Source organism: Balearica regulorum, chromosome 6, assembly GCF_011004875.1.
Source record: "Balearica regulorum gibbericeps isolate bBalReg1 chromosome 6, bBalReg1.pri, whole genome shotgun sequence".
NCBI classification, from domain to species: Eukaryota; Metazoa; Chordata; class Aves; order Gruiformes; family Gruidae; genus Balearica; species Balearica regulorum.
Genome location: NC_046189.1, coordinates 32,388,689 through 32,409,841, shown reverse-complemented (window position 1 = coordinate 32,409,841; position 21,153 = coordinate 32,388,689). Strand labels below are relative to the sequence as shown.

Sequence of the window (21,153 nt, the reverse complement as noted above, 5' to 3'; positions counted from 1 at the left end):
CCTGGCTTCGGGAGAGCGGAACATTATAAGAACGACGGGTGTCCTTCCCCCCGGTGTTCGCGAAGGGTGCCCACCGCCGGGTCCCTAACGGGGCAATTTTTGGCCCAAAGGTGGTCAGGACGCCAGCAGCCCGGAAAGGGCTTAGATCAAGTCAATCGACGAGCACAGGCCGAGGCGGGCGGCAGCGGAAGGCCGGGGAAGGCCGGGGGCCGGCGGGGTCCGCCTCGCCTCGGTCCGCCTCGCCTCAGCCCGCCTCACCCAGCGCCGCGGCGGCGGCGGCGGCTGCGGGCAGGGCCGGCCCCCGAGCGGCCACACACCCCCGGCGCGGCCGCTCTCTCTAGGACCTGCGATGAGTTTGCCCGCTGGAGCCGGCCTCAGCGCCTGCGCGGAGGGAGGCGGCCGAACCCCTTATCCCCATGGAGAGCACCGAGGCCGAGACGAGCGGTAGCCGCTCGGAGGAGGACGGTGCCGTGCCCGGTAGTGGCCTCCCGTCTCCGGAGCAGCCTGTAGCCGCGGCGGCCACGGTGAGGGTGCGGAGGGTGGCGGCGGCGGCGGGGCGCTGTGTCCCCCCGCGGGCGCGCCGGCCTCGACACGGCCTACTTCGCCGGGGTTGAGCACCGGGCTTGCCTGAGCGCGCTGCCCGGCCGCCGCGCTGCCGGCCCGGGCGGGCGGGGAGGGGTGCGGGGCTCAGCCGGCGCAGGGAAAGCGGGGCCGGGCGGTAGCGGGAGGAGGCTACAGGTGGGACGAGTTCTCCCCTTGCCTGTGCGGGGCCGAGTTTCTGCCCGGGGGAGCCCGGGGCTGAGCTGTGCCGCCCGTCCCTACCAGCAGCGGGGTTCTCCTCGTTCTAGTCTCTGGCCACTGTTGGAGGGCTTTGTGTGCCGTCTGCCCTCATCCCTTGTGCCTTATTATTATTATCAATTATTATTTATTGTTTCTAGTTTTATTTTCTTAATTTGTTGCCCCTTGCCAGTTTCACAAATAAATGCCCCTCCCTGCTGAATTCAGCTGGATGTTCCAGAGCTCTGCTTTTCCAGAGTGGGCGTGTGGTCCTGACTGACTTCTGCCTGCCAATGTGTAAAAGATAACGATCATTCTCTGAGAGATTAGAAGAAAAACATCTCAGTCCGGATGTATTCTGTTTCCTGTGAAAGGGGAGAGGTGGTTATGTGTGTCCTAGGTGCCCTGAGGAAATGTTTGGGTAGGAAGTGCAGGGGTTGGTTTATTTGTTTGTTTTAAAAAAGTTACTTTGTTACCTGTAAAGAAAAATATTTCTTTCTGTATTTTCCCAGCTCATGACAGCTTTTGGTGTCTGAAGTTGTCTATTTGTTAACTTTATCCCCCCCCCCCCCCCCAGCAGGTTTTCTGTTTTCATTTGCAAATGTGATACAGAATACAGGTATAAAATGAAGCCCTGCCAAAGCCTTTATCCTATAGAGACCTGTCTTATTTGAACAAATGTGGTGTGGGAAAAGGGGAGGCAGGGTTAGTAGCCTTTGTCTTGCATGGCTGATGTTACATGAGTCTTTATTTTCTTCCTCTAAAAAGATGGAAGACTGTTTGGCAAAAAAAATGGAAATCACTGTTTCAGAAGCTGAAAAACGGACTGGGAGGAATGCCGTGAACATGCAAGAAACATACACTGCTTACCTCATTGAGACAAGGTGGGTGATGAGACCTCGCTCTTGGGGTAGGTGGATGTTCCACTCTAGACAGATTCTCCCTGCTTCCACGCCTAAAAATTTTCAGGATGAACGGATTTAGTTGGTTTATGACTTATTATGCGATTATCTCCTTACTCTGGAGGGTCTTTTCCTGTGAAAACTTGGCATCTGATATCCAGTTCAGTACTAACACTGTTGGGTAACTGCATACTGTAATTCTTCATTTGGAGCTAGGTGGACAAATGTGTGCTTGAAAGATGTTGCTTTAGTATGGTGTCAACAACTGCTTGGTTATTTTTTAGACATGGGTTGGATGATTTTCTATAGGTATATACGAGGTTGTGTGTGAGAAAGGTTGTGCGTTTTGGTCTGAAGTAATGGTTAGGCTTGTTTGAGATCACAAGTCATGAGGCTTCTTTATTTTCTTATGTGGTCAGAAGTTACTGCTCCACTAATATTTGAAGTGTTTTGCTTGATCTGATCACTACATACTCCTTGTAGACGGTCTAAGGGTTAGGGTTAATTAACTGTTTCCTTCCTTCATACTAGCTTGAACTCTCACTGGAGATCTTACTGCTTTCAATCTGCTTGTGTTAGCAAGATTAATAATACAAGTATGGTAAATGTGCTCAGTACTGCAAAGACAACTTGCAATTTTAAGTATTGAGTAGTGAGCAAAGCTTTAAAATCCCTTCTAACTTATAGTTACTTCCTAAACAGTCACAGATGACTCCTATTATGCAGGATCATGTTACTCAGCTGAAGGCAAGAATTTCAAAATTAGACTTTATTAGGAGTTTTGTGTCTCTCTTTTTTTATATTAACAGTTCTAACCTTTGGGCCTTACCTCAGGAATGATCTGCTGTACAGATAAAACCTTCTGAGGCAAAGCAGTTGCATTTTGCAAAGGCTCTGAAGAGTTCAAATTGTAATGCTATAAGTCTTCTAGTTACTAGTTAAAAAGCTGCTTAACGTGTTTAACTGATGAAGGGACACACCAGTCACGCTAACTGCAGACCTACTGGGATACATTTACTATATTTTGCTAAACTTGAAGAATGAAATCCAAAATAGATGTACATTATATTTTTCAAATATTGTAGCTCTTTGGCAGTTGCTCAGATGTCTTTAAAAAACCCCACTTTTTACAGTTTATTGATATTAAAGATCACATCTTCTCACATAAGTAATGTTATTTTTCTTCTAATGATATTTCTGAAGGAAAAGAGAAGAAAATCAAGATCATTGGTGTCTAACTGTGATGTGAAGTGTACTCTGGGGGCATCTTTATGCAGCCCCAGAACATGCTGACTACATCTTCTTTCCCAGTCATCCTTACATTACTTTAGACTCGCTCCTGCTAGTGTTTCCCAGTGGTTCTTTCATAGTGGCAAAACTGTATTTTGCTGCCCAGATTGCTTTCTTTCATTAAAATTTATTTTATTCTGTGGTCAGCAAATACCAAGACCAATTACATGTTTGTCGCAGAAGTATTGAAAATGTGGGTTTGTCACATCTCTAATAAAATAGGTTCTCTATTCCTTTTGCTGAGAAGGCAAAATTTCTTGCATAAATATAATTGCTGGCTATTAAATGTGCTTCCTGCTGAGCCTGTAGCTGTAGGTGGGCTTCACAGCAATTTGTCTGTGGGTAATAGGATATTTTGTAGCTGAAGAATAAAACTCAGTTTATAGCAATATAAAAGGAAGACCACTTAATAGTTGCGTTACATTTATGTGAACTGGGGTTCCGCCGTTACTGCTATCTAGGATTTAATTTCAATTTGAATTGAAGAATTGTATGCATCTGGGCAAATAAGAGACATGAGATGGATGCAATTACAACCACTGTATATTTGTTACAGAACAGGAGCTGAGTACCTAAACTTTTAACATGTTAGTTTCACTAGTGCTGATGAAACTGTTTTCAAAATGCAAGTGATGGTGTTGCTTCCTCTTTCTTTTCAAAATGAAAAGAGTTATTAGTAGTCTCACATTTTCATGTGACTTTTGTTGATTTTTTTTTTAAAGTGATATTATACCTCGATGTAGATCTGTTTCTTTGAGACAAAACAAACTTCACTGTTGTAGACTGCAAAGCCTCCACAAATTCCAAAGGTCATGCTTCCTGAAAGCATCCCCTTTATTCTTGGTTTACACCTTTCTGCATTAGCTAAGCAGACTTTTGTGGTGAGCTATTTCCGTTCAATTAGTCTTGAAGTCAGTTTGTTTCACAACTTCCTTTAAACTATACAGTTATTTTAAAATAACTTAGTTTTATATTCTCCCTGTGAGAACAGAGGGACACCTCTACCTCTTTGTGGGAAATAGCATTAAGGCAAGAACAAATTCTTATAATTAAGATATGTAGCTAAATATTCCTTCTTGCAGGCGCTCAGCATATCAGTTGCTTTCTGTAAGGGAATTGCAAACATCCAGGACCTCACTTAAATTCAGACTTGCTTGTTAGAAGTTTAGGCAGCTGTGTCTGGTCATGCAGACCAGAATCTGCATGAAACTACAAGAACTGAGATAGCATAAAACCCAGAATTTGACTCCTGGTCTTGTACCCTTTGTTTTTCATGACAGAGCTGGAATCAATTGATGGACTTTGAATTATAATACGTACAGGGAAGCCTTTTTTTCTGTTCTCCTTTAAAGTAAACAATTACTTTTGTAGTACTAGGACACTTCCATTTAGTTCACTTTGCTTCTGTCGTTGCAGACTTTCAGATCTCTAGCCTAGTCCTCCTGGTCATGTAAGATGATGACTAGAGCGTGTTTTGGGTTTGTGGGTTTTTTTAAATGTGGCTTTAGAAAAATTAACGCAACTTTGTGCAGCCTGGTAGCTGACTACTTAATAGCAGAATCCCTGGTTTCCAGCCCTATTAATTAGCCTTTACTTCCTTTTGAAGTAATTTGACAGGGTAATTCACTGTATTTCCTTGTTATTCCCCCAGTATGGCTGAGGAAGCTGCTAATCTTATTTCTGCTTTCAGTATTTGGATAGTTTTCCGATTTACTCAGTTAAATTATGACACGAGTGATACTTGCTTTTCCCTTAGCGCCTTGGATTGCCCATCTGAAATGTAAGGACTTCTCAAGAAAGTTTCTGTGAGAGAAAAGAACTGGGAAATCAGTAGCCAGCCAGGTCACAGTTCAGCAGTAGCAGTGCTGCACTGTGAGACTTCAGGAGTTTTTCCTTTGTTATGTATTGTTTGAGTTCCTTTCCCAAAGTCTCCTGTTTCATGTTGGGTTAGGTGAAGAGTCCAGGTATGTATTTCCTGGGGAGAGGCACAGAACAAATCCCCCCCAGAGGTATGTTGTCTTCTGACAAAATAAGAAAATGCAGATTTTGGCTAGTGAGAGTCAGGAAGACTTGTCTGCTCCCTCCAGAGGAGGTGTTAGGAAAAAAGGATGAAAGTGTGAATTCAGCATGAGCTTTAAATAGGGAAGAGTCAGGAGATGAAAGAAGATGGAGGAGTCAAAAACTTAGTTTACTGCTGATTTTTACTTAGTTGATACTACGAATCATTAACTTGCCTAGTAGATACATATTTTTGATTAAATACAGCAAACTGTTTAGGTGATAGTATATTAAAAAAAAAAAAATCACCTGGCTGTGAAAATCTTCCGACAAGAGAACTGCCTCTTTGTATTACAGCTTGCCAGGTAACTTCTGGTGGCTTACAAAGTCCGTAGTTGATCTGTAGTGATTGCTCTTGTGACTGTTGAGAGGCTTAAATACAGAGACCATTTCTAAATAGCTAATGAAAAACATTGCCCAGCTTTCTAAAATGATATTCTTCAACATAGAGATTGAACCTTGTCCGCTGTAGGGGAGTGGAAGTGTCACTTCTACACTGGAAGGTCAAAGGCTGAAAGCAAAGTTACTGCTTCTGCAATTGAAGAGGTGATTGCTTTTACAAGGAAATAAACAGATCTATTTCCTTCTTGCCTGATTTAATATTTTGCAGTCATTCCGCCTCTTATTGCGTTCAGAATTGTTTGATGGCTCATTTAAGATAATTAGTTTTAAATGGGAAGAGGTTAATTAGATGGACTAAAGTTTTCACATTGGTGCTTTGAATTAAGGCAAATGAACTTGACTTTTGGAGTAATGTAATCTTCTAATTGCTTATGATAACATCAGTTATGCACGTAAAAGCTGAAGGTTTCAATTTTGTCTTTTATTTTTTTTAGGCAGATTGATTCATTCAATGAATAACGTGCATTGTTAAAACTGTACTTAGAGGGGAAACATATGGTTTTCCTGCCTGAAGACTGTACAAGTATTATATTGTGTTTTTAAAACCAAAACAAATTGAGAAGTTTGACTGAATGTCAACAAGTGATTATAATCTTAATTGAAACTGGTTTGCAGTACCTGCATTTAATGGTGGAGTTCATAATGTGGTCAAAAAAATTAGATGGTAATGAAGGTATTAAGTGTAATGAGTACCTTTGTGGATTTCTACTTCCTTTCTGGAACCGGGTTCCTGGGGAGAAATGCTCTTGTAATTGGTGATATTTTATAGTCTCATATGTAACCAGGTGGAGAAATTTTTGGTGTGATTAAAAATGATTTCTCTCATCTTGCTTGCCTGTCCCAAATCCATCCATGCAGTTTCAAACACACACTACCTCGCTTAAAAGGCAGTGATGTGGATGCAGGCTCATAATTGAGGGCTGTACTTTTCCACCACAGCTTTGCTCTCTCTGGAGAGCAGAATTTGGCTGGTTTTACTTTATCAAAGCCTGAGTGGAAGGGGGAATCTTAAACTAGTATCAATAATTTCAAAATGTGTCTTAAATTTACTTAAATGGATTAACTTAAAAAGCATTGCTTCTTTGTTGGGTGCTACTCAGCTGCCCTCCTGAAATGTTGTCTTCCCCTTCCAGTCACTAAAAATCACTAAACTGACGTTTCACAGCCTGTTGAGAAAAATACCCCACAACTAGAGTGGGTGTTGCTAGGGGCAGAGATGGGGCAGTGTGGTGGCAGACACTTGCTGAGGTGCAACTGTTAGGGTGCAGCTTTTCGCAGTGGGATGTTGGGCAAAAAAACAACATCCAGATGTTTCTCCGGACAAATGTCTGTCTACCTATTTTGCTGCCACACTTGCTTGCTTTACCTGTTGTCTCTTAATTGCTTTTCACCCAAAACAAGAGCTGTGTTATATAAAGATAAAAGCAACAACTACAACCAGGAATGGCAGCATTTGCACCTCTAAGACTGTGAGAATAAATGCATGTTAGAATAAAGGAAGTAAGTATGATCTGAGAAGAGAAATAATGTCAGGCTGCTTAGCACAGACTACACTAAGGAGGTTATATCAGATGCCATCTATGTAAAAAAGAACAAACTATGTGGGCAGTTTTGACCTTCAAGGTTCTCTAGTAGTAGCTTAATCTTTTTCCACAGGATGTAATGTGAGGCTTGTGTGTCCGTCAGAAGGGTTGTAAAGCTTGATTAACTTAGTCTTAGGGAAGCCTAGCCTGTTGTCCACAGATCTGCTTTGTCAGAATAAATTGACAGTAGGCTTTACATCTAGTAAATATCCTTAGTTTCTTTGGTGTAGGCAGGGAAGATGTGGTGAGTGGCATGATCTGGTCTGGCTGTCTGCTTCCTTCCTCCCCGAGTCCTTGAGGCCCCTTGTAGACAGAAAACTTCAAGTGACAGGGTGCCTGCATCTCCGTTGTGGGTTATAGTGGTTTGTTCTGATGTAAGACTAGCTTCTCTATAAAGCTGTGGTCCTTCCCTGCGGAAGTGCTATTCTTCTAGATGACCTTTTAAAAATTTTGGTTCCTATTTAATTTTCTGCTTGATATTTGTGTGTATGTGGACTGAGATGTTACTACTCTGATTATTGCGGGTTTTGGTTTTTTTGCGTAACTGATGTGTTCTTATTAATTCTGACAAATACAAAGCTGATATAGTGGGCATGTTGAGAAGTTTTTTGCACAGTTAAGGCTCCACATGGTCTTTGCTGCTTCTAGTTTGTAATTAATTATGTAAAACAGTCATGAAGGAGTAAGACTAATTTACACTGGAACGTTCTCTTGTCAGAAGGCTGTGATCTCTTACAATGACAGCTTACTGATGGTGTGTTGACCTGAACCCTAACAAATGATAAATGGACTGCTACACTATTAAAATATGTGATGATCCTATTGGAGTATTTATCTTCCTTCAATATTTGTAGGATAGAAAAGTGAAATGTAAGTGTGTTCTCTTCTAACCTGTAATCTGTACTACAGAAGTAGAGTATATGTAGTTCCCTAAACAGACTTGAATCTTTGAAGTAACTTTTAAATCAAGAAGAGTGTCTTTAAAAATTTAATTTCTATTTCTCCTTTTAGTTTGTAGAAGAACACTGTTCTCTAGCTCTTTTCTCACACTTGCGGTGTTAAAACTATTGAAACTTATTAAATGATAATGTGACTCTCTTGGCTGCAGGAATTGGGAGTTCTAAGAAAAATACAGATCAACTTTTACATGATCAAGCTGAGTTGGCAAAAATGAGTATGTGGGGGAATGGCAAGCCAGAGCAGGATGAGTTAAGGCAAATTAACCAAGGAAGACAAGCTACTTGACTTTATACTACTGATTTATATTACTGTAATTGCATTTGGTATGAGAGTGCTATATTGAGGCCACTTACAAATGTATACTACCAAAATTCGGTATAGTTCTTTTCTAACATCTTGTGAAGTTGTATTTCTACAGAAACTCTTGAAAACAGAGTAGGAATGTCTGGACCAGAAACTTCCTTGAAAGATAAATTCCTTTTCATTCTTCTCTGTGCTGGCTTCATTGATGTTATAGGTTATTTGGAAAGTGATAAATACAAGATCAGACTTGCACTGCATTGGGAAATAATTGGGTTAGAGGCAGAAGGCAACACTTAAGTACACGCTGTATTGAAATGAAACAGCCAAATGAACTTTTCTAAATACTTCATATTCAAGAGGTGGAAAACTTTATATTTGAAGTTGCCCATGGCAGTGCAAACCCATAGAATAAGTTAAGTGGAGATGAAAAATAATTGTGGCTAGCAGTACTTTTCCTTAGGGGCTCATATTGACAAGAAAAATAAGAATGATATTTAAAAAATAAAGTGAACTGTTCTTCTTGCAGTTTACCTTTGGTGGTACTTCGTAAGCCTCTGTAACTCTACTGTGTGTCTGAAATGTGTTAGGCTGCCATAAACTGTCAGTAGTGTGTGCGCCCCTAGCCTACTTCTAGTTATGAGGTGATGCAGTCAGTCTTAAACTTCAGTTAAATTTTAAAAGACATGAATAAGGAAACTCTCCTGTTACAGAAAAATCAAAACTGGAAAGAAGAGCTAGTTAAGCATGACTCCTGTGCCAATCCTGGGGTTGCATTTGCTATGGCCAGGAAATGGTTATGCACAGGAGTGACAGAGACATTAATAGCAATGGACCAAATGCATCTGCAGGTTTGGGGTTTCCCCCCCACCTTGGCTGATAGAGCATCCATTATATTATGGAGAACTACTTGTTCCAGATCTGAGATCTGGATCTGTAGTCTTCCTGCCTTTAGAGTCAGGGTGGCCACAGTCTGCTTCACTCTGTGCAATGTGTCTGCCTAGCTCCAGGTGAGTCTCTGAGGTCTTCCTGCTGGCACAGCAGCACCTCTGTCTGCAGCACAGATGGGCCCTTCTGGGATGCGGCTGGGTTCTCAGGGCAGTCCCAGCCTCTGTTTTTCTTGTCTCCCTATTCATGTTTGCTTGTGCAGTATGCTCTCAGACAGGGTCTGCATAATCCTGTGATGTATTTATTGATGATGGCAGTCTTGCTTAAGGGTTGATAATAACCCATGCAGAAGTAGTGCTCTTGAAACCCATGGTGTAAGTCAGTGCAACTGGTTAATAGCTGCTGGAGATTAAAAGGATCTCTGATTCTGAAGTACTTTTATGTGAGTGTCTTGAATGGCCAGATTGTTTACCAGACCCCGCTGGGAGTTTCTCCTCTAGGAAAATCAAATTTATGTCTTCAACTGTCAACTAACAACTAATCTTCCGAGACATAGTAGCTTAATTCTTTATTTAAATTTACCTCCAACTCAGCAGTAGTACAATCACTAGACACCTGCTTTTAGCTGGAGTGTTATTGAAATGTTTAAATTGTGCAGTGTTCACGTAGGGAGGAATGCTGCACAGCTCATCAGCCCAGCACTAAGCTCTTCAAAACTCTGCGGTTGCAGTTGCAACTTCGTTGAATTGAAGTACTCTAATAGGGAAGATTCCGTTGGATGTTTGCAGTGAGATTTAGTGGTTGTCAGCAGTGTGCTCGCCTTTTTGTTCTTAAGTTAGCCTCAAACAGTTTTAATCTGCAGCAGTTTGTGTTGAGTGCTTATGAATACATACTTCTTTCTTCCTCCTTGCAATTTTTTTTTTCCCTACAAATTCAGTCACCTGGAATAAACATCCTTTACTCATTAAAAAAAATTCTTTTGCATAATTCTTTAATACGTTACTTCAACCTCAAGATGTAATCATGCCTTTTTTTTTTTTTTTTTTACACAAGAGGATATAGCAAGGCTGTTCCTCTCTAACGAGAGTTCAGAAATGGATGACAAAAGCTTCTTGTATTTTAAGTGTATTGAATATATGGGACTGCTGCAGGGCAGGATTGTTTTTCAGTAAGGTCATTAGAAATCCAACCTTGTAGCTTAAGAATACCTTAAAAAAAGCAGTAATTTGTGTGCTATTTAGATGTTTTTAAAACTTTATTCCTTGAATTCTTATGAATTCAAGAACTGTATAGACTGAATTCTGCTGGAAGAAGTAATGTAGTACCCTATTCTACTGAGTACCATAAAAGTACTTGTAGTTCATAACTTCCTGTGCCGAGTGCTCCCCAGCACAAGAAGGACGAGGACATACTGAAGCAAGTCCAGTGAAGGGCCGTGAAAATGGTTCAGGGCTTGGAGCATCTGACGTGCGGGGAGAAGCTCAGAGATGGGGTTGTGCAGCCTCGGGAAGCGACAGCTCAGGGGATCTTAGCAGTGTGTGTCAATACCTGGTTGGGGAGGTAAAGAGGATGGAGTCAGACTCTTTCTGTGATGCACAGAGAGAGGACAAGAGGCAGCGGCCACAAATTCAAATATAGGAAATTTGATTTAAATGTAAGAAAACCTCTTTACTGCGAGGGTAGTCAAACATGGGAGTGGGTTGCCCATTGTGGTGGTAGAGTCTTTGTCCTTGGAGATACTCAAAACCCAACTGGATGTAGCTCTGAGAAAACCTGCTTTGAGCAAGGGAATTGGACTACAGATGTGCGGAGTCCCTTGCAACCTCAACTATTCTTTGACAATCTCATAATATAGTTAATATTGTTTCATGTAGGCTTATGCCAGTGCTTTGTGTGCTAATTAGTCACAAAGGTAGACATAGACATCACTGGTTTCTGTTAAGTGCCTTGTCTGAAGTGTCTCTCTGTTCTGTCATGTGCTAACTGCCAAGAAGGGTTACTGACTTGATGCTTATTTTATGGTATTGCAAAGTATTTCTGTTGCTTTAAATGTCTCCTGTGAAGGATGATTTTTTTTTCAAGTTTTTATGTTACTTTTCAATCCTATAATATTCCATGATTTCTCCTTTTATAGTAACACAAAATCCTTTAAGCCCTTGCTAGGTGATGTTGGCTTTAAGTTTTCAACAAATTTTTCAGATGCATCAATTTTGTACCTGCTTGCCCTATCTTTAGCTGGTTTGTTAGAACTTAGTCCTTAAATATAAAAAGATATTACTTTGAAAAAAAACCAAATTGAAGTTCTTTGAAATTTGCTATGTTTTTCTAAAAATATCCTTTAAAAATTCTTAACATTTTTAAAGTTATATTTTTAATTATTCTAGCTGTTGCAGACAAGACAATTTTTATCCTTTGAAGTGAAGACTTTCCCACTGAATAGCAAATTTCTTCTTGTAATAATCTGTATCTTTCAGCTGCTCATGAAATCGTGCTGGCTTGGAGCCTAACGCTGTTCCGAGGGAAATATATCTAATTCTGTAGTGATGTGAACTAAGTCACTTTTGTGACTGTTTACTCGACTGTGACCTACCTGTTTGTTTGTGGTGTGATGAAAATGCATTGATTTTTCCTATGTTTCTGGCACGTGCAGAAAATTTGAGTGTTATCAGGCAGAAATTTATAAATATTTTTAGATGAAGTTTGTAGACCTGAAATTAAGTAAGGTTAGTTTAGATTATGGGCAAGTTATACAGTAATTATTACTGGGTAACTATTTTTAGGGCCTTTGCTACAATTGTACTGATGGTACGAAGGAGAAGATGATAGCTTAGTAATGCTCAAATTTGCTATTTTATCTTTCAGAGCTGTGGAGTCCCAGAGTGAGGGACAGTGCGCCCCAGTGGACTCCCTGTGGCGACGTTACAGTGAATTTGAGTTGTTGAGGAACTATTTGTCAGTTACCTATCCACATATTGTTGTTCCACCTTTGCCAGAAAAAAGGGTAAGGAAGCTGAGGCTGCAGCTTGCTTTGTATTGTTTGTTATTTATTACTACTAACACTCTTCTGTTTAAATAGGCTGACTTTGTTTGGCATAAGCTATCGGCAGATAATATGGATCCAGATTTTGTGGAAAGAAGAAGAATTGGTTTGGAAAACTTCTTGTTACGTGTGGCTTCACATCCTGTTCTTTGCCAAGACAAAATTTTTTACTCATTTTTAACACAGGTAAAGTGAAGGGATGTGCTTTCTAAATACATTCTTTAGTGATTATTTAAGATAATGTCCTTTTGCTCTTTTTCCCTGCCATTGACCTGTAGCTTGTCCTGTGTCTAGATGAAGGATAGACAACAGGAATAAACATGTGGTGGAAAAGGCTTGTCCATGTAAAAGCTTTAACAGCCCACTGCAGTTGTACAATTGGCCTTCTAATGTACCTTATGACTTTTTTTCCCAGTCTAGTTTTAAGACTCCTAAGAGAGAATTTCCATCTCTTTGGAAGAGCTTATTGGGGCTTAACATGTGTTGGTTGGGAAAACTTCCCTAGGACTAAACCTGAAATAGTTAGCATGCTACAATGCTGGCTGCGGAGACAGAGCTGGCTTCCAATTCACTTTTTGGATATCCATGGTTTCTTTAGCTTTGTGGTTTGAATCATGATCCATTCATATGTGTTGTGGTCCAAAACCAGTACAATATGCTGTCGCAGAAGTTGTGATCCAATTGTCAGCTAAAGCACTGCATCCTGCAGTTTTCAACTTTAGGAGATGTTGGGTGGTTTTTTTCCTATGCTTTCATGAGAGATTCCCAAATAGTGGACTGAGCAGATATGTTTACCGTAGTACAGTGTGTTATGTAGATGAACCAGTGGTTGTCCACTGCTTTCAGTTCCTGTGCAACCACTACACAGGAGCAAGGTGACTGCTTGGGCACTGTAAACAGTTGTCACCTGTACGTTCTCTGTATGCTCTCTGCCTTGAGCTGCTGGTAATCTAATAAGCAATGGATGATAACTACCCTCCTTTCTAAAAAGCTGAGCTGCTACTTCAGACAGAGCTGTGTGTGGCTCCTGCCCCCAGTTAATAGAATGAGGTAATTGAGAAGGGAAGAGAGTTTTTTGGGGGCGGTTAGTAAGTAAGCACAATATAATGACATGTTATTCTTAACCCAGATACTTGAAAAGAGATGGGCAGGGTAGCTGAAGCAGAACCTAGGCTACTGGAGAAGCTCTTCTGATACAGGGGCTTGCAAATGCTGTGGCACTCTTAAGTCACTCTAACTGAATGTTCTTTTCCTGTATTTTTAGGAAAGTGGATGGAAAGAAATGGTGAATGAGACTGGATTTCAGTTAAAGGTAATTACTGCAATTGTCTCTCATGACTGCTGTGACACGCAAATACTCCAGCAAACATGTTTTGGGCTGCTTATGAAAGGCTATCTACTGTTAGATTGAGTTAAAGGCATTGCTTTATGTATTTGTAACTACAAAAACCAATGGTGTTCTTAACATGTAATAGGTAAGACTTCAGCTGTTAAATTCTGTAGCAGGGTTGTTAGTATGTGCCTATGTTCAATGCCTAATCTTGTAATTCTGCTAATAATGTAGAATTATGTTCCTTATAAGCATTAAACTAACGAACTTGACCCCATAGCAGTGCTTTTGTATGTTGTCAATCTAGTTGAGCATCATTTTAAAGATAGGTGTCAGATTTAGCCTGGTAAGAGGTGCAAGGTGTCAAAAAAAAAATAAAAAAATCAAAGGAGTCTGAATTGTAGGACTTCTCTACAAGAATAAGTTGCTGAAAGGGACTAAGACACATGGATGTGGTGCCCCTTAACTGTTTATCAGTGTCTTGAAGTAGTACTATCCCCATTGACATCAGTGAGTTGGCTGGATAAACTGGTGGAAGACTTGCAGAAAGAAATGATCAAAGGTCACATGTCTGTACAAGACAAGTATCTGTGAGAAGCTGATAGATTGCTGGGCTGTGCCTGGAAAAGTTACTATATGGGGACAAATATTGAGCTTTTGTTTCAGTGTAACATGATCAACTCTCATGAAAGCACAACTGAAAACTAGGTGGATTAGGAAGAATTACTCCAGAACTTGACAATCGTTCTTTTCCATCATGGTAGAGATTTTTGCTAATATTCATAATGCAAAAAATGTAATGCTTTCAAGTTGTGTTTCCCTAGTCAACACATCTTTATTTCAACTTATACTGGTAGGAATTCAGAAAGTTTGTGCTGGCAGGGTATGTTCAGGACTGCACACAATGGTGTGTGTATGAAAGAAAACTCATAGCAGAATGCTGAGAATATTTGCCTACCTGAAACCATATTGTAGATTAAATGAGAGATAAGCAAGTCTTGTGGATCCTTCTGGATTTGATTGTGTGTATAGTTTCCCTTTCACAGTTCCTGTTCCCATAGGAAAGAAAAATAACTTTTTGCAAATCCTGGGGGAAAACATCTTTCCTTTATTCAACATCTGAAGTATAAACCCCTCAAGATTGGAAGTTATTTAGCACTACACTGGAATACAAACCTCTATTCATTACATGTCTTAGACTAGAATCACACCACTGGTTTACGTGCTGCTGCTGTCTCTGCTGCTGATGCATTAAAGCAGGATGTGTCTTTTGTCCCAAAGGATTTGAACCAGGCTAACTAAACTTTAAATTAGGCATTAATGCAGTGTAGCATGTTATAGCTGAATGTTGATTTTGGAGACTCTGTTTACTCTGCCAACTGTATCATTAAATCATGCCTTTCTTCCCTCCTACCCCCAGCACTCAATTTTATTCTTTAAGGGATTTGTCACTTGGGGTTTTAACCCTTCCTTTAGGAAGGAGAAAACACCCTCTCTCTTTAGTTTACTTAAATGATTATAGGATCGTAGTAGAAATTAACTGTCTGAAAACTCCTTGGCTATACCTCATTTGATGGGGAATTCATCTCTAGAATGCTTGTGCATATTAGTCTTAAATCAAGTTTAAGACTGGACAGACATTTTTCTAACAGCGTAACCCTGTGTGGTGAAAATGCTCAAAAGTGGAGTGTGGGAATTACTGTGCTGTTAATGGCAAGAAGGAAATAACCCTACTTAGTTGAGCATTGGCAGGATCTTGGTTCCTGCCTGACAGTGCTTGTGTACTTACTGAACTCTTCCTTCAAAGCGCTACCTGTCTGTAACAAAAGGCAGAAACTTGCACTGTAACTGTAATGTAGGAAGTGATCCTTTTCAAGCGTAAACCTGTTGAATGTGCATGCTGTCCCAATAACTCAAATGGCTTTGGTGCCTGCTGTTTGAACATAAAGACAGCATTTTGTGAAATGGCCAGTTAGAGGGAAGGATTCTGATAACATCAGTGTACCTAGGTAGTGTTTCTACTGTTAGAAGATGTGTGAGGAGAATACATAGGTGAGTCTGACTGGCATGTGTAATGATTTGTGGGGATACAGCTGTGGAGGTCCAAGGCCATACAAGCCCGTGGAGCACTCTGAGTAAACATAAAGCCTGGGCTGGGAGTTGGAGTTGCTGCAATGTTTTGTGTTCCTTGTGCTGGCTTGAACATGCTTCCCCATGCTGCCTTTGTCTTCCCACTTGCAAGATGTTCTTAGAGGAGCACTGCACGTGGTGGTGACAATGAACCTGTTTTCTTCCAACATCAGTCATAGTCTTGCAGGTTTCCTTCACTTACCTTTCAGTTTGTGGACTGTGTTTTGTGTTGGTTGTTTGGTGACTGGAAAAAGGACAGCTAAAGTTAGCATGATTTCCACCAGTACCTCTCATCCTAGTTTGAAGAAAGAAAATGATTTTCCCTCAACTTGGATGCTGTCCTAAGTGTCCTCCAGTTATGGAGGTGGTTCCAGGTGAAAGGAACCTGCAGTGATACTCAAATACAGATATCTTCTGCTCAGCCTCAATGCAGTGGGAGGTGGAACAGTCTCAAACTGCGCCTGTCTTCATTTGTCGAAGTTGCTGAAAGGACCCTAAAGGAAGGGCTCTGTTCTTGGTTTGGGAGAACACTGTGTTCCCAGTATAGATGAGCCCCGAGTGAACTGTATGTAAAATGCTGTATAGCAATGAAAAGTTGTGGTGATGTGGGACCTCTTTGGATGAGGCTGGGATATCTCATGTCTGTTGGTATCTTATGAAGAGTAAATACTTATTGCATAGTTTAATGTTCAGTTAAACTGGGGGGGGGGGGGCGCGGAAGGAAAGAACCCTCCTCAGAGAGATTCCATACTGCTGTTGCAGTGGTTTGTAAACCAATGTCTCAAAAAGTAAAGTAGCCAATTACCTTTTTAATTAGGTACTGAACTTTCTTCTGTAGAGATTTATGTATGCTCTATTATAGAAAAGAACATTGCATTAAAAATGACTCTCTTCTCATGGACAAATTACATATTTTCTGTGAAGCCAGTCATAAAATAAGAGAACACCATATATAAGATTTTGATTTCACTGGGGAACTGATCCTAGTAATAAAGAGCATATAGAGGTCACTCTACCACCGGTTTTATTTGGTTTGAAAAATATAAAATAGTTTGTCCATATGGTCTTATGTTACCTAATTGCTTCATCTAAAAAGAATGTAGGGTTGTGTATCTTAACTCCATGATTTGTGTAACATTTTAAGAAGGGACTATTTTTGTGGGATTTGGATTATACCAGCTTAATTTTAGTGGATACTGTTTACATCCTAGTTCACAAAAATAGCTTAGTTTTTTGACTTTTTAATAAAAAATCTGACATACAGGGCAGCTAGTGTCAACTTGTTCAATGTTTGAAGATTTAAATATGCCAAGAAGGTAGGATTTTTTTCCTAATGGTGCTGCCAGAAGGCTGAGATTTTTTGTCACTGAAATTTAATTGCATTAAATTAACAAAGCTTTTTTTCCCCTTTTTTCAGGCAGATTCCAGATTAAAAGCTCTTAATGCAACATTCAGAGTGAAAAACCCAGACAAGTAAGATTTCACATCCTTCTTCCCTCCCTTTCTCTTTTTCAGTTACAACTATAACTTCAGATGACAGAATATTTTATCTCCTTAGAATAAATTCAGAAAAGAAAAATTATCTTTCTGCACTTCAAATCTTAACAGAAGCCCAGTAAGGAGGTAGTGTGAAAAGGTTTGATAAATCCTGTTTCTAAGAGCAGGAAACGTTCAGAAAAACGCCATCACTTTATGCAAAGTGAGTCTTTCATTTTAGCTAGATTAAAAGGAAGGAACAAAAAAAGCCCCAGACCCAGAAAAAGAACCTCTTAATATTTGTTTGCAAAGAAATCTTTCCAAGCATGAACAGAATACAGATTGATAGTAGGTCTTTCCAAAAATCTGCTAGAGTACAATTCTGGATGCACGCACCCTGGTGTTGCGGTTCATAGTTCTCTTCAAGCTGCCAATTTTCACAGATGCTTTTGGAAGTCCGGAGGCTGGTTCAGCTCTGTTGCAGTTTAGGAAGCTCTGGGACAGGCACTAGAGCCATCTGCAAACCGGTCAGAATTGTCAGGGTATGTAGTGGGACGTTCATTGAACCCTAGGTGATGCGAGAGTAAAATTAAGAGTTTCTACTTCTGCAGTAGTTAGAAACATTAGTGTGCAGCAGCAGGGTCAAGAGATATTGCTGTTTGCCATGAACATGCAGTAGAGCCCCGTACGAAGTGCCCTTCTGGGTTCAGCTGCTGTCTGATAGTGGCAATAAGAGATGCTATTTGGGGAGAGCCCACGTGCCTGACTGCTTTGTCTGTTTCCTTTGTACTTCCCTAGCATCTATGGGTTTGTATTAAAGACATTAGAGGGTATGTACCTTTCTAAACCTCTTCATAGACTGGTCTGTGAATTGATGCAATTCCTCCTTTTTTTTTTTTTTATTGTGTTTGCTTTTGCAGCCTTCTGTGGCAGCAAAGAAGCTTTTAGCTAGAGTTTAATATAAAAGATAACATTCATGAAGGAGGTCAAAAGAGCAGTTCTCTTGGTAGCTACAGGTGAAATTGGCCCCTTGTTTGAATGTTTCACCCTCCATCATCTTTGTCTGTGGCTAGTAGGAGTTAGCTTTTCCTGCTTTCATGGCAGGGAAACTTTGCCAGTAGTCTGCCTGTAGGCATAGGTGGGCAAGCCTGGTTAAGGCTGAGATACTGGTATCTGTCAAGGTAACTTAATGTTTTGGAAAGCAAAGCTGTTGTGAGAAGTGGCTTGGTAAAAAGCAGGAAAAGAGTTAAAACAAGGAGAACATGAGGAAGGGCTTGTAACAAAACCAGTCCCTGAATATCTGAGTCAATAGAGACTTCACAGCACTTGAGAGATATGGCACATGCTTTCTGTTGTGTTCTGCCAGCTACATAGCTTCCAAATTGAACTTTGGGATACAAGTTGTTTAATAAAAAACTGATGAGCATAACTTGTATTTTTTTTTTTAATTCAGATGAGCATAACTTGTAGGGTTTTTTTTTAATTCAGAGAGAGCTTTTTAGTATAGCATGTGCAGCTCTAAGAGGAGGAATAGTGCCTTACTCAGCCTCACACACTTATACGTGATTTGCCTGGAATCTGACACCTTACCCTCTACCTTTTGGTGCTTGTGTGACTGGGTGGTAAGGTGGGTTCAGCAAGCTTGCCTTGCTGAAACAAAAGATCTGACTGCCATGTGGAGTGTAGGCTTTTGGGTTCCTGGGCCAGGAAGAGTTCAGGTGAAGAATAGCTGCAGCTCCCAGTCCAGATTGCCTCATGCACCCTTCAGCTTAGAGCAATGTGAGGAGCTTTAAACAGCTGAAACGATGCAGCTACTCTAGGACTTAAAATGTAGACTGGAAACTAAACCTCCTCCTGTGGGAAGCAATTAATATCTTTAATGATGGAATTATAAGGTGATAAAAACATGGTATTCTGATACACAGAGTTAAATCTGTATCTACTGCAGACCTCTCTAATTTGGCCTCATGGCACTCATCCTCTTGTTCTTTTTCTGTGCTTTAATCAAAACAATAGCTTTCTTCTTGGTGAAAGGTTTCTTTAGAAAACACTAAATCCTTTCCTAAGGCAGATTTTTTTTTCTTTTTTAAAAGAGTAACTCTCCTCTTTTTGTCTGGTTAGTTGGACAAGTGTCTTGTTCTTTAGTGAACAGTTGTGTTCTTGTATCTTCCTTCACAAAGCGGGAAAATGGCACTGCCCTCCCTGAGGTAGGGAGGAGTATTGCCAAGTACAATGCACAAAGTAAATAACTTATATTGAAATACTGGCTACTGAAAATGAAATTTTCTTCTTTGCCATTATCGTAAAAGATACTTTTGAGAAGAAACCTGGTGGTGTTCCTACAGAAATGTGACCTGATCTGTTCTTCGTTTACGTCTGAAGTTCTACTTAACAGCTCAATTAAATATCTAGACTGTTGGTAATGTTGCAGAACAAGTAAAACCAAGTGAAAAGCGCCATTTAAAAAAAGCCTCAGTTACCGAGTGCCAAAACTATTTCTTGTTTCACGCTTCTGCTGTTACGATGCACTGGAAGGTAAACATCCCTTTGTGTGCCTCATCAAACTCAGTTTCGAAATTATTTTATAATTATGTAAATTTTTTTATGTGAGCAATGAGTAGGACTTAAATACATGAGAAATAAACCTTTAATCTGCAACACTGCCAGTCACTTCAAAACAGTTTTTCCTGAAAAACTGTATTTCTGAAATTTTCAACCTTTACAGAAGACTGGGCAAAAGTAGTGTCACTTTGGCTTATGCTTTTCTGAGACAATAAAAAGAAGACAGCTTGGTTTTGAAGTAGTTTGTTTTTTTTTTTTTTTTTTTGGTGGTATTGTATTTTTTAATGGAGGAGGAACTGGCATGGGAGAACATATTTTGCTGCTGGAGTCCGGGATACTGAAAGTCCTCTTAGGTTTCTGACTTTTGCCTTCAGGGAGTACGGCATTCCTAAAAGCTTTCTTGCCACTAAATAGAATAAATAAAACTTTTCATTATAAATTTCTGGAGTGGAAAGGAGAGTCTGCCTGAGCTGAAGGCATGCTTTTTAATCATTTGTTTTTAGTTCAATTATTTCAAGTATCTTCACTATACGTGTCTGCAGCTGTCCAATGTGCAGCCCTGGTGCATATTTTATAAAGTGTAAACTGAAAAGATTGCTCTCTAAACCCCACTGTGCAGATCAATGACTGTATGTATTTTTCCCATACAGTTTCTCTGCCGGCTTTTAAATCTTTTTATGTACTTTAACCCTGTGTGTGTCATAATCTTATAAAAGATGCTCCTTGGAGATCAAAAATATTAGAAATGGTAATAAAGCTCCTACTTCCTGAATGTAAGGAGGAGAATATTTTAGGGGAAGACTTCCTGGCAGGGGAAGAAGTGTTAAATGAAAAACCCTGGAATTGCATACTTGGTCACCCAAAACAAGCGACCTGACTCATTTCAGTAAGACCTCTTGGGTACAAGCTATTCTGAAATACAAAGCCTGACTGTGTGCGTGTGGTGGGAGGAGGGATGAAGGGGTTTTTTTTTGGGTTTTTTTTTATGCTTGAACATCAACCTGGAACACTAATCTTAGTCTCCTGATCCTTAATTCTAGTTGTGTTGTTCTGTGTTTGTTTATTTTCAGATCATTGTTTAGTAATTTAGGTAAAGCTGTTTCTGACTTGCCATCTGGATGAAACACATTCTTGTGTACCAAAGTAGGTCATGAGTTACTTGTGTGAAGTAGGGAGGGTTTACTGGTACAGAAGTGGCTGTTGCTGTGGCTTAATTGGTTACCTGTCACTAGCAAAGCTGTGGCAACTGATTCAGCTTTGGCATTAGCATGAGCTAAATATTATCACCTGAAAATACCAACAAGGCTTAACTGGGGTGACTGATAAAATGCCTTTTCCCTTCAGTAGTGGCAGGCCAGCAGTGTGCACGTGGCCATTTGCAGTGGGTTACCTGACTGGTACCTTGTTAAGGTGGAGTGGTTTGATGGCTTCTAGCCGTGTGTGCCACCTGTGCAG

The 21,153-nt window shown here is 40.4% G+C and overlaps 1 protein-coding gene across 1 annotated transcript in view; it reads left to right on the top strand.

Moving 5' to 3' along the window:
• The first annotated feature begins 231 nt into the window (after nt 1–231).
• The window catches only part of SNX4 (sorting nexin 4), a 35,065-nt gene continuing 14,143 nt past the window's right edge, over nt 232–21,153 (top strand). The window contains 7 exon segments of the mRNA XM_075757112.1: nt 232–397; nt 399–524; nt 1,546–1,661; nt 12,023–12,161; nt 12,237–12,386; nt 13,465–13,512; nt 17,078–17,133. Of these exon segments, the coding sequence (XP_075613227.1) occupies nt 350–397; nt 399–524; nt 1,546–1,661; nt 12,023–12,161; nt 12,237–12,386; nt 13,465–13,512; nt 17,078–17,133 (683 nt within the window). The 5' untranslated portion in view covers nt 232–349.